Below are 14,551 nucleotides of genomic sequence, written 5' to 3'. Positions count from 1 at the left end.
GGCAGTTGTTGTCGCTCTTTTTTCTATGGGTTTTAGAGAAACTCAAAATTGCTAGAGAATTTGCACGTATGTAATTTAAATTTGGCAAGCTGTTTTACGTACGTGTACATATTAAACTGCAACGTTAGGTAGAGAAGAAGCGGAGTGACTTTTTAGCCAATCAGAATGCAGAACACAATGCAAATCCGTGGAATAGCGAAACCGTGAAAAGTAAACCGTGTTATAGCAAGGGATCACTGTATAGCAGAGATTTGTGCAGCATTAATTTTCTCCCTCTCTCTCTCTCACTCTCTCTCTCTCACACTCTCTCTCACACTCTCTCTCACTCTCTCACACTCACTCTCACTCTCTCGCACCCCCCTTGAAGATTCTGGACAAGCTGCTTGACAGGGAGAGTCAGACCCACAAGCCACAGACCCTAAGCTCCTTCTACTCCAGCAAGCCAGCAGTCGGTAGCCAACGCAGTCCATCCAAACACGCAGCTACAAGCCATGGGGGGATGGGTTCTGCCACAGGTGGGGTGTCCAGGCATAGCCAGCCATCTTCTTCTGTCAGCAGTTTGGCTGCATCTTCTAGCTCATGTACTGCTGCAGTGCTGGCTGGCGAGGAGATCCCTTCTCAAACTGAGCTAAGACTGGTCCAAACCAGCAAAGCTGGCGAGGACACTGCTGAAGCACGGGACCAAGGTAAGGACTCCCCATCCCCTCTGATGTGTTAATGTTTTGCTCACTGATCTATAAAATGTTCAGATTTCCCCACACTTTCCCTTTTTAGTTTCCTACATATTAACATGAAGTTTCAGCCTGCAAACCGAGAAGGCATTTATTTATGTTTGGGTTTGAAGAAGGTTTGTAGTGTTTCGTGTTCTTAAAGTTTCAGATGGGCTTCAGACTTCAGCTGAGCTGCAAACTGACCCTCCCTCATTTAAACTGGAAGCAACAGTCCCAAGTCGGCTGGCTTTGGGGGGGCGTTGTGGGTACAGCCAGCGGTGCTGGGGCTCACCTGTGCGACAGAAAAAGAAGCACACTGGTAAGCAGAACCAGTTGAATGTTACAAACTGAAGAGACTGAGCAATAACCCTCTGTACCTGCAGGCATGGCCAGTATAGACAGCAGCGCTCCAGAGACCACCTCTGACAGTTCTCCCACCCTTAGCCGAAGGCCCTTGAGGGGTGGCTGGCCAGCAGCATCCTGGGGGCGGGGCCAGGACAGTGACAGCATCAGCAGCTCATCATCTGATTCATTGGGTTCCTCCTCCTCTAGCGGTTCTCGCAGGGCAGGTGGGGGTGCCAGGGCTAAGAGCGCTGACACCAGCAGGTAGCCACCCGCTCCCCTCTTAAAAAATAAAAACAATGAAATGATTGCCTGTAAAGCCCTACAGCAGGGATGTCCAAAGTTGTTTTGGTGAGGGCCAAATACAGAAAAATGAGCAAAGGTCCGGGCCGCACACAAGAGGTGACATATTGACACATGATTACTGTGTATTTCTAACTCACCTATAATGTGAAGAACATTGCTCTCAGTGGGAGCAGTGATGCTGATCTGTGCCACATAAAACAAGCGCACATCAAAATGAAACATTCACTCAGACAATGAAACCTCATTCCAACCAGGCAGTTCAGAATGGGTTTATTGAATAATAATGGATTAGATTTTTCTGCGCTTTTCCAGACGATAAGTTACTTGTGGACACAATGTACCTGTGTGCCTTTGAGATTGGACTGTATGCTCTTGGCCTCCACAACTTTGTGTCACCATTATTCATTCACTCCTCATTCATACTTGGTGATGGTAACTTGTAGCCACAGCTGCCCTGGGGCAGACTGACAGAGGCGTGGCTGCCATTTCGTGCCTACGGCCCCTCTGACCAACACCGGGAGCATTCATACACTTGCACACGCCAGTGGAGCCACACTGGAGGCTTGCACAAGTACACAACGATTTGGCTGGTGGTAGCGGGGAATCGAACCGCCAACCCTTTAATCATTGGACGACCCGCTCAACCACCTGAGCCACTGTCGCCCCTAGCTTGAGCAGCTGAAGCCAGCAGATCTTTACATACGTAGCCGTTAGTGTGGTTGACTGGCAGAGTGCACGATTTTGTAGTTTATAAAGAGTCGACTGTTTTCTCAGAAAAGTAGACCCAAAAAAAGGGGGCTCATCGGTGACCAACAAGGAGAGTTTTAACATTAAACGCACACAATTTAAAAAGCTTCATTTTACAATTATACTCTGTGACAAAATATGCAGCTATTAACAAAAAAAAAATCCAAAAACAAAACAAGTTCTTTTTTACATAAAGGAAATACTTTTTCACAGTTCAGAATGCTATTTATTAAAATGCTCCGTCCTCCGAAAACAGGATATATCGACCCTCCACACCTCCGCTCCGTGCTCACACACCCATCTCCAACTGCACTCGCTCCTCCCCCCCCCTCTCTCGTGGCACGCAGGGCGCTCAGCACACACCCACTCCGCAACACACCTTTCTCTGACCGACTCCATCTAGTGTTGAAACTGAGAAGTGCAACAGATTTGATCTCAAGCGCCATGTCCGGGCCATTTTCAATTACCGTAATTTCCGGACTACAAGCCGCTACTTTTTTCCTGCGCTTACAGCCCTGCGGCTTATTCAGTGACTCGGCTAATTTATAGATTTAATTAGCGGCCGCCATGTACGTACTTTCGAACTCAAATGAATAGTTTGAATTCTTTATCTAACACCAAGCACAAGGCATTTATATTCAACACACCTCTAAGCAGCCAAACAGCATGGACTTGACTTCAGGTCTTAGACACTTCAGTCATGGTTCAACAAAATGAAACACGCATGCCCGGCCGCATCCCAGAATCCTTTGGTGCCATTAGACCCAACGTGCACCAGATCGCCGCTACAATATGATGAAGCTCTCAAGTTAAAAGAAATCGTTAAAAGCAGCGTAAAAAAGTCCACCGTCACCAACGGGTTTGGAAAAGCCGGTTTGCTGCGTGACGGAGAGAACAGCGCATGGAGTGAATTTACACTCCATTTACGGTTTCTAAGGAAACCGTAAAAGCGGAATTTTGCTTTGAAAAGCTCACAGCCTCCGTGTGAGCTGGAGACATCTTCTCCTGCTGATTGAGCGCGGGGCCGATGGCAGTCTGATGGCTCCCACACGTAACAACGCATCCGCCCCTCATACACAAAATGTACAGTATTAAGTCCGATTGCTCTGCACAGACACGATTTGCTCCTTCCACCGGCGCAACGGGGACGAAGTGCTCCTCCTTGAAGCCGCCCTGGCCAGAGGTGTCGGAGTAGATAGGAAGGGGAGACAAGGAGCGCGCGGGGCGGGAGCGGAGCGCAGAGGCTTCTGAATTCTGACGCACGCGCCGCACTGAGGCGCGCGTATCACGCTGAGGCGCGCGCTTTTCAGTCGCCGCTGCTGTATTTTACCGGTGTGTTTTTTAAACAGCCCTGTTACTCCCATAACGCTGCCGCGACACAAGCGGAAGGAGAGCTTTACCCGTTCACCCCTCCATGCACTGCTGATACTTGCTCATTCTTAAACACGTACAACAGAATGGCGAGCCGGGCATTGGCCCCGCCTTTAGCCCCTAAGACTCATGGGAAATGTGGAATCGCGGATGTAAATTTCCTCATCATAACTGAGGGATGTAATGTTGATTATATGGTTACTGTTTGTAATTTTATGTATGATACCTAGATTGTCAATAAGTAAAAAAAAAAATGAAATAAAAACACCATAACTGAGGAACTTGTGAACAGAATAGAGCTCCATGCTGTTTGACAGATGTCGATACACCCAAATACATGAGCCAGAGGCAAAGCTGGCACCACCCACAATGTGCTATTGAATTGCACCCACTCTGGGATGCTGGCCGTGATCTGTCAGGATGACAATATTGCGTAACACGTGCGCGGCTTGTACTCTGACGCGGCTTGTGTATGTATAAAACTAATTAAACACGTGAAAATGGGTGGGTGCGCTTTGTAGTCCGGAATTTACGGTACATTTTCAAAATTTGCTGCGGGCCACTAAAAACAGACCCACGGGCCGCAGTTTGCCCGCGGGCCGTAGTTTGGACACCCCTGCCCTACAGGGTACGTTGTGTATTTTGCACAGCCTTTCTGCATGTTCTGTGATTTAATTTTTTGTTTGTTTAGGTGAAAGAGGAGGTTTTTACTTTTAAAGATTCTAAAAAAAAAATCCTTTTTTTTTTTTTTTTTTTACAAATCTCTAATTTTTTAAAGCTAGATTTTATGAAGTATTAGGTGTCTCCAAGTGAATTAGAAAAGTTAATAAGTTTTGTTTTTTCATACCAAATTCAGTTATTCGAGCTAAATCTGATCAACCTTTCTTAATCTAAAAACTGAGTGAACACCTTATGCCAAACAGATCTTATGCAGGCTTGTGTTAATATTTGTTTATTTACTAGAAAACCTGGCTTCCTGTTTTAGGTACAAAGGTCGGCGTCCAGAATGCCATGCCCCCCACGTGCCTAATCAGCCATCAGAGGCGGCGGCTCATTTTTTCTTTGAGTTAGCAAAGACTGTGCTTATTAAAGCTGGAGGAAACTCTTCCACTTCCATCTTCACTCAGCCTTCAGCCAGTGGGGGGCACCAGGGGCCTCACAGAAACCTGCACCTGTGTGCCTTTGAGATTGGACTGTACGCTCTTGGCCTCCACAACTTTGTGTCACCAAACTGGCTGTCCAGGACCTACTCATCCCATGTATCTTGGATCACTGGTGAGATTATGAATGCATCTTTAAGACCTTTTAACTCCCATCCTAACATACTATCCTCTTTCGCTCACAGGCCAAGCCATGGAGATTGGCAGTGCTGCTCTTAACATCCTAGTCGAATGCTGGGATGGACACCTCACGCCCCCAGAGGTGGCGTCTCTTGCAGATCGAGCGTCTCGAGCCAGAGACCTTAACATGGTGCGGGCTGCGGCAGAGCTGGCTCTCAGCTGTCTCCCTCATGCCCATGCTTTGAACCCAAACGAAATCCAGAGGGCCCTGGTACAGTGTAAGGAGCAGGTATGTTAAGGGGGGAATCTCAGCTGTGAGGGGCCCCCATGAGAAATTTAATGAAAGGCTGGTAAAGCTGTTTCACATGCATGGTTAGGGTTCCAGCCAGCTGCTTCCAAGCATTGGCAACTCCAAAATGGAAGTGACTTCAACCCCTCTCAATTACTATCAAAGCCTAATCTTTATGTGAGCTTGACTGTATCTAGACAATACTGTGCAACATTCTGCACATGCTTTGGTTCCTTAGCTGTCAGCAAGGTACAAAATAAATGCTGAAGTTATTCCAGTTTAAATTAATCCACGGCTAAATTTTGTCGGCACCTATTAGCCTAATCCTAACCCTTCTTCTGGGTCCGTTCCGCCAATAACAAAGCACTGGCCGCACGGATTAAAACAATATAAGCGAACATGCACTTAGTAATAATCATAAGAATAATGAAATCACGTTAGAAGATCATCTCGCTCAATGTCGGAGCTTTGTTTACAAGGAACTCGCAATTTCTTCTTCTACGATCGTACCGTGATTTGTCCAGACCAATCACTATCTGACTTGTCATCGGACCAACGTACAGCCAATCAAATAGTGTGATGTCATCATTAGTCGCAGGCCCCTGAACATTTATTGCAGGCTTAACAGTTTTGGTACTTACACAGTCATAGCAAGCAAACGAGCCTGCTGCCTGGCATAGCGTGCTCCACTGCCAGAGAAGACCATGCTGCTCCGGTAGAGACCTCTGTCCGTTGTCCAGCCAACCGCCCTCGCTACAGTCAATTTATAATGGCTTGAAACCAGTTATCTGATTTACAATAAAGATGTAACCGGAAGTGTTTCAGTTTATATCCAGTTCAAAATACGTGTGAAAGGTCACAATTATTTTGTGGGAACAAATCAGTTTTTTTTGTTTTTTTTTACCAATGTCAGTTTATGAGCTCTATACCAAAGAGCAAATCTTGGCCAAACCAGACCAGTGTTTTTCAACACTCGTGTGCTGTGAGAGATGGTCAGGTGTACCGTGGGAAATTAATTTTCACTGATCTAAAACCGTTTCCCATCTCCAGGATATCAGCTCTGTGTACATCCAAACAGGCCCTGATAAAACACTGAGTAGTTAGGAATATGAAAGATTATAAAATACTTTTTTCTTTGTGTTTATTTGATTCTGTTAAAAACACTTTGATAAGAATAGCCGCAGTTTTAGCAGCTATATTTTTGGAAAAGTCCCGCCCCTTCAACTGTCTCCACCAATCATCTGGAGGCTTAATCATATGTCACCAGTCAGACCAATCAGAAGTGATTAAAGTCTTTACTTCCTTGTTCCGATTCTGCTCATAAAGTTGTTCAGTTCCAACAAAAATACCAGCTAAAGCTAAAGCAGTGTAGCTTTCCACAGAATCTGGCCGTGGAAAAAGTGAACAAAACAATGAAGCTCAGAGAAGCAAGTCTGTCTGGCATCCGTTTCAGTTTTTGCACTACATCTCCCATGATGCATTGGGTTAAAGTGACAACGTCTTTGCAATTACGCTACTCTATGAATTGTCATAAAGCACAACAAATGCACACATTAGTCGGTTTTAACAGTTTTCAAATCTTCTTGATGAAATCAGAGTTTAACAGTTTGGTTTTCCTTCATGATTTGTGTTTATCATTAACATCCAGACATCCTAGTGTTTGGTCCAAGTCATGTTTCTAACTAAAACAGTTTTCTAATATGTGTAATCAAGTAGAAATTCAGCTTCACATTTGAAAAATCTGAAGAGTTGGGCTTAAATATGAGCCATTCCACCCGCTCCCTTAGGTCATCCTCCTCACTCCAGCTCGTTACACCCTCCGCTCAGCTCGTCACTATGGGGGGCAGAGTTTTCAGCCGCTCTGCCCCCCAGCTCTGGAACTCACTTCCTTCAGGTCTGCGGAACATGAACTTACTCCTGCAGTTTGCAAAAAATCTGAAAACCCCCCTCTTAAGATAAGCACACACCCTATTGTTTTGTTTTTAACTAATATGTCTTTCTTTTAATTGTATTTTATTGTTTTCTATCTATAAGGAGACCTTGGGTGTCTAGAAAGGCGCCATATAGATAAGATTCCTTAGTATTAAATTAATTATTAAATATAAGCAATAAAAAAATAAAAGAAATAGGATTAAGGCTAAGGGGCCAACAGACATATTTAAACTGAATTGAAACAATTTATTAACCCAAAAAGAAATACAACATTTTTGTTAAGTTACATTTGTGATTAAGACAAAAGAAAAACTAATAAAACTTGTTCACTTTTTGTGTAGTTACAATTGAACCCAAACATCCGTACAATGTTGGTCTTTTTTTGTGTAAAAACTACCTGGACAAATTTTCAAATAATAAAATTGAAAATTATTATTGAAAACTATCACAACATTTATCACAACATATAGGAAAAACAGCTGCAACATCCTGCTTTTTTCTGCCTCGATTATTAAAAATAATGCACCTGACTATGGAGTCTCCCTATTTTACATGTTTAGATGCTGGTGTGCCGCAGGATGTTTGTCAAAGGAAAATGCGTACCTTGGCTCAGAAAAGGTTGAAAAGCACTGTACTAGATGATGTACTCATGTTTGGCGCTCACTGCACAGCTGTGTCCTGAGATTGCCACTGTGCCACATTTGCCAGCCCATGTGTTCCACTAGACATGAACATGGATTGAAAGCAATCGAAGCAACCAAACAACCTCCAGACATGATTTTAACAGACAGGAAGTCTTCTTACGAGAAAAAAAATAGATTTTTTAGGACAAACTTAAACTGTAGTACATTTTGTGCGGTGCTTCGTCAATAGATTTAAATACTGAAAGCGCTAACGTCTGCTAAACGTGACCATTCATCTCTTACAGTGATTCATTACCATCTACAGTTGCACCCTTGTTTAACTTCTCTCCTCCTTTGTGTTTCCTCAGGACAATTTGATGCTAGAGAAGGCTTGTATGGCAGTAGAGGAGGCAGCAAAAGGTGGGGGGGTATATCCGGAGGTTCTCTTTGAAGTGGCTCATCAGTGGTACTGGCTCTATGAGCAGTCAGTGGGCGGCTCCTCAGTTCAGCAGCGGGAGACCTCTGGGCGCTGCGGAGCAAATGGTGGGACAGGAAGGAGGCCTCCTGACTCCAGCTGCAGTGTTCTGGACAATGGAAGCAATCCAGAGTCTGGAGGAGTTGCGGTCACAGCCTCGGTCACTGCCACAGCTGTGGTGCCAGTCATTTCTGTGGGCTCCACAATTTATCAGCCCCATGCTCTGCCTGGCCAGGCCTTGACCCACACCCATACCCAAGGACTGCATCCCTACACCACCATCCAGGCCCACCTTCCCACTGTCTGCACCCCACAGTACCTAGGACATCCCCTACAGCATGTTCAACGACCTGCTGTCTTCCCCGTCTCTGGGGCTTCATATGGACAGGTGAGGAATTAGACACAAGTTGAATAAACAGGGTTGAAAAGCATCTACATGCTGCTGTTTTGGCCTACCTTTTTAAAGAAAATGAACTGGGGAAGGCTGCACGGTGGCGCAGTGGTTAGCGCTCTTGCCTCACAGCAAGAAGGCAGTCCCTTCTTGTCCCTCCTTCAAGTCCCGGCTGGGGGACCTGAAAAACATCAATGGGGGACCTTTCTGTGTGGAGCTTACATGTTCTCCCCGTGCATGTGTGGGTTCTCTCCGGGGTCTCCGGCTTCCTCCCACCGTCCAAAAACATGCTTCATAGGTTAATTGGCAACTCTAAATTGTCCCTAGGTGTGAGTGCGAGAGTGAATGGGTGTGTGTTTGTGGACATTCTACCCTGCGACAGACTGGCGACCTGTCCAGGGTGTCCCCCCTGCCTTCGCCCACAAGTGGCTGGGATAGGCTCCGGCAGCCCCGTGACCCCGAAAGGGAAAAACGGTTAAAAAGATGAATGAAAGGATGAACTGGGGAAGGGAGTCTTTATGAACCTGCACCTTCCAGTATTTCTTAAAGTTCAAGAACAACAAATATGCAGAAAGTCAGCTGCTATAGCCTTTATAAAACAATAATATAGTTCCCAATTAATGCAGTAACAATGTATTGACAATACATTCCATAAATGAAAGTGTTTTATTTTTCTCTATCTTAAAATTTTCTGTTATTGCTGTTTTCTTATATGGTAATTTATTATGCAATGCATTGCGATTTATAAGTACATTTCTTACAACATGTTAATTTATATACTATGTAATATATTATTTTCCAAAATTTAGTATGTCCTACTGAAAAATGCCTCTACCTTAAGGACACTTGGTTAGATAGCTCAGTTGGTTAAGTGCTGCACTTGCTTACAGGAAATCAGTGTTTGATTTCTTGTATGCTGTTGAGCACGCCCAGAGGACGCAATGAGCTTCATCCAATGTGGATCCTTGGACAAGACGACTTCCCAAGGTCCACTGCTACTGCCTAACTTGTTTGCTACGAGGGGGCCCACGTCAGGGTCCTCTTGTTGTGGTACCCAGCCTGGATAAAGTACAGGGTTGTGTCAGAAACCTCTGGTAAACCACAGTGAAAGTTGATTTGCTGTTGATTTGGTAATAAATGGCGTATACTTATGTAGCGCTTTCTACCTTCTTACGAAGGCCCAAAGCGCTTTACAGTCACAGTCCCATTCACCCATGCACACACACATTCACACACTGATGGCGGCTCCGCTGCCAAACACTGGCGCCAACCTCCCACCAGAGGCAAAGTGGGGTTCAGTGTCTTGCCCAAGGACACTTCGACACATGGGTGTGCAAGGCGGGAATTGAACCTGCAATCTTACGATCATGAGTCGACCGCCCTACCGCTGCACCACGGCCGCCCCACCTCAACATAAAACATATTATACCCTGACTTATATGATGTTATATATGGCATAAATACATAGCTTTAGCTATGACTTAAATAATCATTTATCACAATCAATGACATTTAAGTTGTAAAAATTAAGTAGCCATACGTGGTCCATCCATCTCTATAATAAGAAATTTAGGTTGAAAAATCTAATTTGGAGTTCCTTCCTAACTATTTCAACAAAGATACAGCAGTTATCAAATAAAGTTGGTTTGCAAACAATCAGATTTTAAATATATATGAATCAATATATATATATATAGTATATATTTTAAAATATATTTCTCAATATGTATTATATATTTACCCAGTTTGCAACATATCCCCCCAGCTGGTAACTGCTTTAGTGTCTCTGATATAAAGAATAATAGTGTTTTGTAGTTTTTGTAGGTTGCACTTTTCGGTATTTTGGTATTTGGTATAGTCTTAATTTCTGTGGTTTTTTTTCTTGTTCGGGAGGTCAAACTCCAAGGGCTACCTGCCACATTGCGAGTAAATTTTGCCCAAAATATTCCGTTTTCTTGGTCTTCTGACACCCCCACTTCACTTCCCTTTGTTTGTTGTGGTGATATGTATATATTATAGACAGAAGCCAGCCAGCCGGCCTTCAGAAAGAGGCACTGGAGAATAAACCAGCAGGACTTAATGCGGCAAACAGAAAACTGAGGAAAAAGCGTTGCTTTAGAGCTTCTGTGAGCAGCATTCTCCAAATTCAAACTGGTTTAAAGTCAGACAATATTTTCATAAATAGGACTTCAAGAATTTGTGGATAAAGGCAACAAAACAAAATGAAGGGATCATCAAAAATAACACTATTTCCTAATTACAATGATAGTCATGCATATACACTATACAACTGTAGTACCAGTGTTTTCATAAAATTAAAGACCCAGTGCTGAACAATTTAGTTAATACATTTTTGTTTTCTCAGTTTTTTTTCTTATTATTCTGTGTAAGTGTATGCTTTTTGTCCTTCTGAGATAGTTTATTTTGAATAGTTGTGTGTTTTTGTCCTTTAGATGTTTGCTCATTTTTTTCTTTTTGAAGTTTTTTGTATTTCTTGTGGAACTGTGTGTTTTTTGTTGGTATGTCTTTGTACCCCTACATCATTACTGCACTTTCCTCTCTTAACCTATAGCTGCACATGTGTGTTCCCAGGGAATGCACCCAGCCTTCATTGGAACCCAGTACCCGTTTTCGGTGGCTACCAGTCCCCAACAGCCTTTGGCAGCTACAGCTGTCACCTTTCCTGGTGTTCCTGTTCCATCTATGACTCAGATTGCTGTCCACCCCTACCACACAGAAACGGGCCTCCCCCTGACCACTACCGTTGCAGGTCAGAACACCTCCAACATTAGCTGTATGTTACGGATTGTTCAGTCACAGACTTTGACTCTGTTGTCTTGCAGTGGGTAGTGTTCACTCTGGCCCCTCCATCCAAGCCATCCAGGCTGCTTCTCTGCCTGCTGTAGCCCCCCAGCCTTCATTTGTTAGTACGTCCTTCCCTGCAGAAGACGAGCAGCACAGCCAGCCAATCAGCCAGCAGGGCTTTCACTACCTACACTCTGCATACAGAGTTGGTGAGGTGTCCCACCTTGCTGTCATGACGTATTTGTAGTCAAGTCAATGCACTGACCTGATTTTGTGTAGGCATGCTGGCACTGGAGATGCTGGGCAGAAGGGCCCACAACGACCATCCCAATAACTTCTCAAGGAGCCCCCCCTACACAGAGGATGTGAAGTGGCTGCTTGGACTTGCAGCCAGGCTGGGTGAGCGTGAGTCGAGATTAATACATACATAGACAAATGTATGTATTATGCCCTCCTTAATCTTCCTGCTCCTCCTTCTTTTAGGAGTAAACTTTGTGTACCAGTTTTGTGTGGGAGCTGCAAAAGGGGTCTTGAGTCCATTTGTCCTGCAAGAGATCATCATGGAGGCTCTGCAAAGACTTAACCCCGCCCACATCCATGCACACCTTCGCACCCCTGCCTTTCACCAGCTTGTCCAGCGCTGCCAGCAGGCCTACCTGCAGGTACAAGCTCAAAATCCTGTTGGGGGGCAAGATCATAAACTGCTGAGAGATGTGCACAGCTCAACAGCCTGTTAGGCACTAACTGATGCAGCCATGTAATTGTGGACAAGGCAAACTCTGTGCTGTGCCAAGATCTAAAACTAGACTGAAACTTCTCAAAAATAGAAGTCTGTTTGTCTGTCAGAACACTAACATCTTAAAAACAGCTGTTCTAATAACTGATAAAAAGACAAGTAGGAACGTGTCTAAAATGAGATTAAACTCTGGAATCAAGTGGAGTTTAAGAGGCTTAACTACATCATCTTTAAAGCAAATGGAACAACTACAGAAATTTAAGAAGAGTCAATGAAAGGCCAACACTCAAATCCTACCGTAGAATTTTAGCAGGAATCACATCTAGACAGCAATTTATGGGTTTTAGTGATTTGAAAGTCTGAGCTGAGAGCCAAATCAACTTTAAATGATCAAAGACATCAGAAACAGGAGATAGTAGTATTGAAACATATCTATTAATGTTGAAGTTATGATCTATATAAAAAAGTCCCTTTTAACAATGAAGAAATACAGGAAATGTTTAATGATTAGGCTGTTTTGAACAGCCCAATCTGCTTTTGTGCCGCTCTGGTAAAAGCTAGCACAGAAAGTGGCAGCAGTACACAAACATTCAAATCATTAATGTGTGGTTTCTCGAGCCACTTCTCAAGAAGCAGGGTCACAAGTCATTTGATTGACCACCAAGTTATCACCAATGAAGTAAATCCTATAATCACTGCTGGTCTGCAGAAAGTTAAACTTGTTTTTACCTTCAAATAGTCATTGTCAAAAACCTTAATTACCTTACATTCTCGAGTTTAAATGATGTTTTGCTCACAAGAAGCAGAAAGATCACAAAGGTTTCTGCAAATCATCTTAAAATCTGGAATCTTCTTTTTTTTAATCAGCGACACCACAACCAATGACTCCATGTTTCAATTCATTTGTCGTTTTAACCCCAAGACCCAAACTTTGGAAGGGTCGTGGCTGCATGTTCCTGTGTCAGTTCTGACTCCAACTCTTTCTCTGCAGTACATCCACCACCGCCTCATCCACCTGACCCCCGCCGACTATGACGACTTTGTCAACATTATTCGTAGCGCTCGGGGGGCCTTCTGCCTGACTCCTGTGGGTGTGATGCAGTTCAACGATGTGTTGCAGAACCTGAAGAGAGGGAAGCAGACCAAGGAACTGTGGCAGCGCATCTCCCTGGAGATGACCACATTCTCGCCCTGAGCAGTACGCCAGTGCAGTCATGTGACCACTCTTGTCCAGTCAGGGGGGAGAGGCCGGCCCTGGTTCCTGGACTGCCAAGATTTTATTGTGAGCACCTCCTGTCATTGTTGTCAACCTGTCCACTCTTTTCATAGCCCTCACATCAGTCTAGTATGCAGTACATGCTGCAACATTCCAGTCCAGAGTGATGGTGATGGTGGGGGTGGGGGTTATTTTAGGCCTGAACAACTGCAATATGGGACTGTTTATGTGGGGGGATATTTCAGTATTGATGTTTTTCTATAGAATTATAAGTGCAAAAAGGGTTGGAAACGTTCCTTCTCCGAAGCACCATCTTCCTGCAGGCTTGTCCTCCTTGGTAGCGCCAAGAACAAAGCAGGTCTATGTGCCTCAGAGCCGAGAATCTCCACATTTTTTTAGTTTTTAAATTTTTATGGAAAGTTATCTCATCAGTCTGGGCTCCTGTTATTGTGCTTTGACCCAAGAAGTAGCCACTCCACCATAGCCAGATTACATTTGATAATCTGCAAGTTTAAGATCTGTCTTCAGATACTAAGGTGTTTCTGTACAGATTTGATATTGTGAGTTCTGGATTTACTGGTAAATGTTCCCTGGAACAGAGTTCTGCACCCCTGAACCAATCTGTTATTGCACCAAACCAAAGAAGAGCCATGCAACATCTCAAGCATTACTTCAGCTTTTCTCCAAGCATTCTCCAACCTGCTATGGATGTTCCCCAAGAATTACTTCAAAGTTCCCCTTGCTCTGTCAAATGATTCTCAGCACTGAGGCGGAGCCATGGCAGACACAGCTGTGCTCTTCAAATGGGGTACTTTGACTTTTCAAAATCTTGACAAGCTCACTCTGTCCAGGCAGCTGCTGTCGTTCTCAACCGGTCTATTTGTTTGTGGAACTTACAGGTAAAGGTGACTTTGTAAAGAAAAAAGAAAACCATACTGTCCTATTTTTGTAATCTTTCAGAGAGTAGCTGGACTGAAGCAGCCTGTGTGTATTTGATGTAGAAGAGGCTTAGGCTGGGAAGAAGGGTGAAGCAATACTAAAGTTTAGAGTTTACTTAATAAAGAGCTGTGAAAACACTAAAACGGCTTGCTGGTCTCATTATTTCTGATCATTGCTGATCATGATGGTAAGTGCTTGCAATCTAATCTATTGATTTTGGTGCTTCCACTGCTGCATTCAATTTTTTCTCTCACCTGGACAATCTCTGTTATGAGAAGGGCTGACACAATTAGTAAGACTATTGTCCAAGACTAGTTTAATAGTAAATGGTAAATGGCGTATACTTATATAGCGCTTTCTACCTTCTTACGAAGGCCCAAAGCGCTTTA

The 14,551-nt window shown here is 44.0% G+C and overlaps 1 protein-coding gene across 3 annotated transcripts in view; it reads left to right on the top strand.

The window, feature by feature from the left end:
- Nucleotides 1–14,305, top strand: part of zswim8 (zinc finger SWIM-type containing 8) — a 55,460-nt gene extending 41,155 nt beyond the window's left edge. The window contains exons 16-27 of one of the 3 annotated variants that reach the window (XM_020699745.2): nucleotides 368–515; nucleotides 594–686; nucleotides 874–1,029; nucleotides 1,094–1,316; nucleotides 4,462–4,751; nucleotides 4,822–5,045; nucleotides 7,969–8,463; nucleotides 11,059–11,236; nucleotides 11,310–11,480; nucleotides 11,551–11,676; nucleotides 11,755–11,933; nucleotides 12,999–14,305. In XM_020699745.2, coding sequence (XP_020555404.1) covers nucleotides 368–515; nucleotides 594–686; nucleotides 874–1,029; nucleotides 1,094–1,316; nucleotides 4,462–4,751; nucleotides 4,822–5,045; nucleotides 7,969–8,463; nucleotides 11,059–11,236; nucleotides 11,310–11,480; nucleotides 11,551–11,676; nucleotides 11,755–11,933; nucleotides 12,999–13,202 — 2,487 coding nt within the window. In that variant the 3' untranslated portion in view covers nucleotides 13,203–14,305. Of the gene's footprint in view, nucleotides 1–367; nucleotides 687–873; nucleotides 1,030–1,093; nucleotides 1,317–4,461; nucleotides 4,752–4,821; nucleotides 5,046–7,968; nucleotides 8,464–11,058; nucleotides 11,237–11,309; nucleotides 11,481–11,550; nucleotides 11,677–11,754; nucleotides 11,934–12,998 lie in introns of all 3 variants that reach the window. The other 2 variants (XM_011492568.3, XM_011492569.3) reach the window with 2 other exon arrangements.
- The last annotated feature ends 246 nt before the right edge of the window (nucleotides 14,306–14,551 follow it).

The sequence above is a fragment of the Oryzias latipes genome, chromosome 15, assembly GCF_002234675.1.
Source record: "Oryzias latipes chromosome 15, ASM223467v1".
In the NCBI taxonomy this organism is placed as follows: domain Eukaryota; kingdom Metazoa; phylum Chordata; class Actinopteri; order Beloniformes; family Adrianichthyidae; genus Oryzias; species Oryzias latipes.
This window is presented reverse-complemented; position numbering and strand designations above follow the sequence as displayed.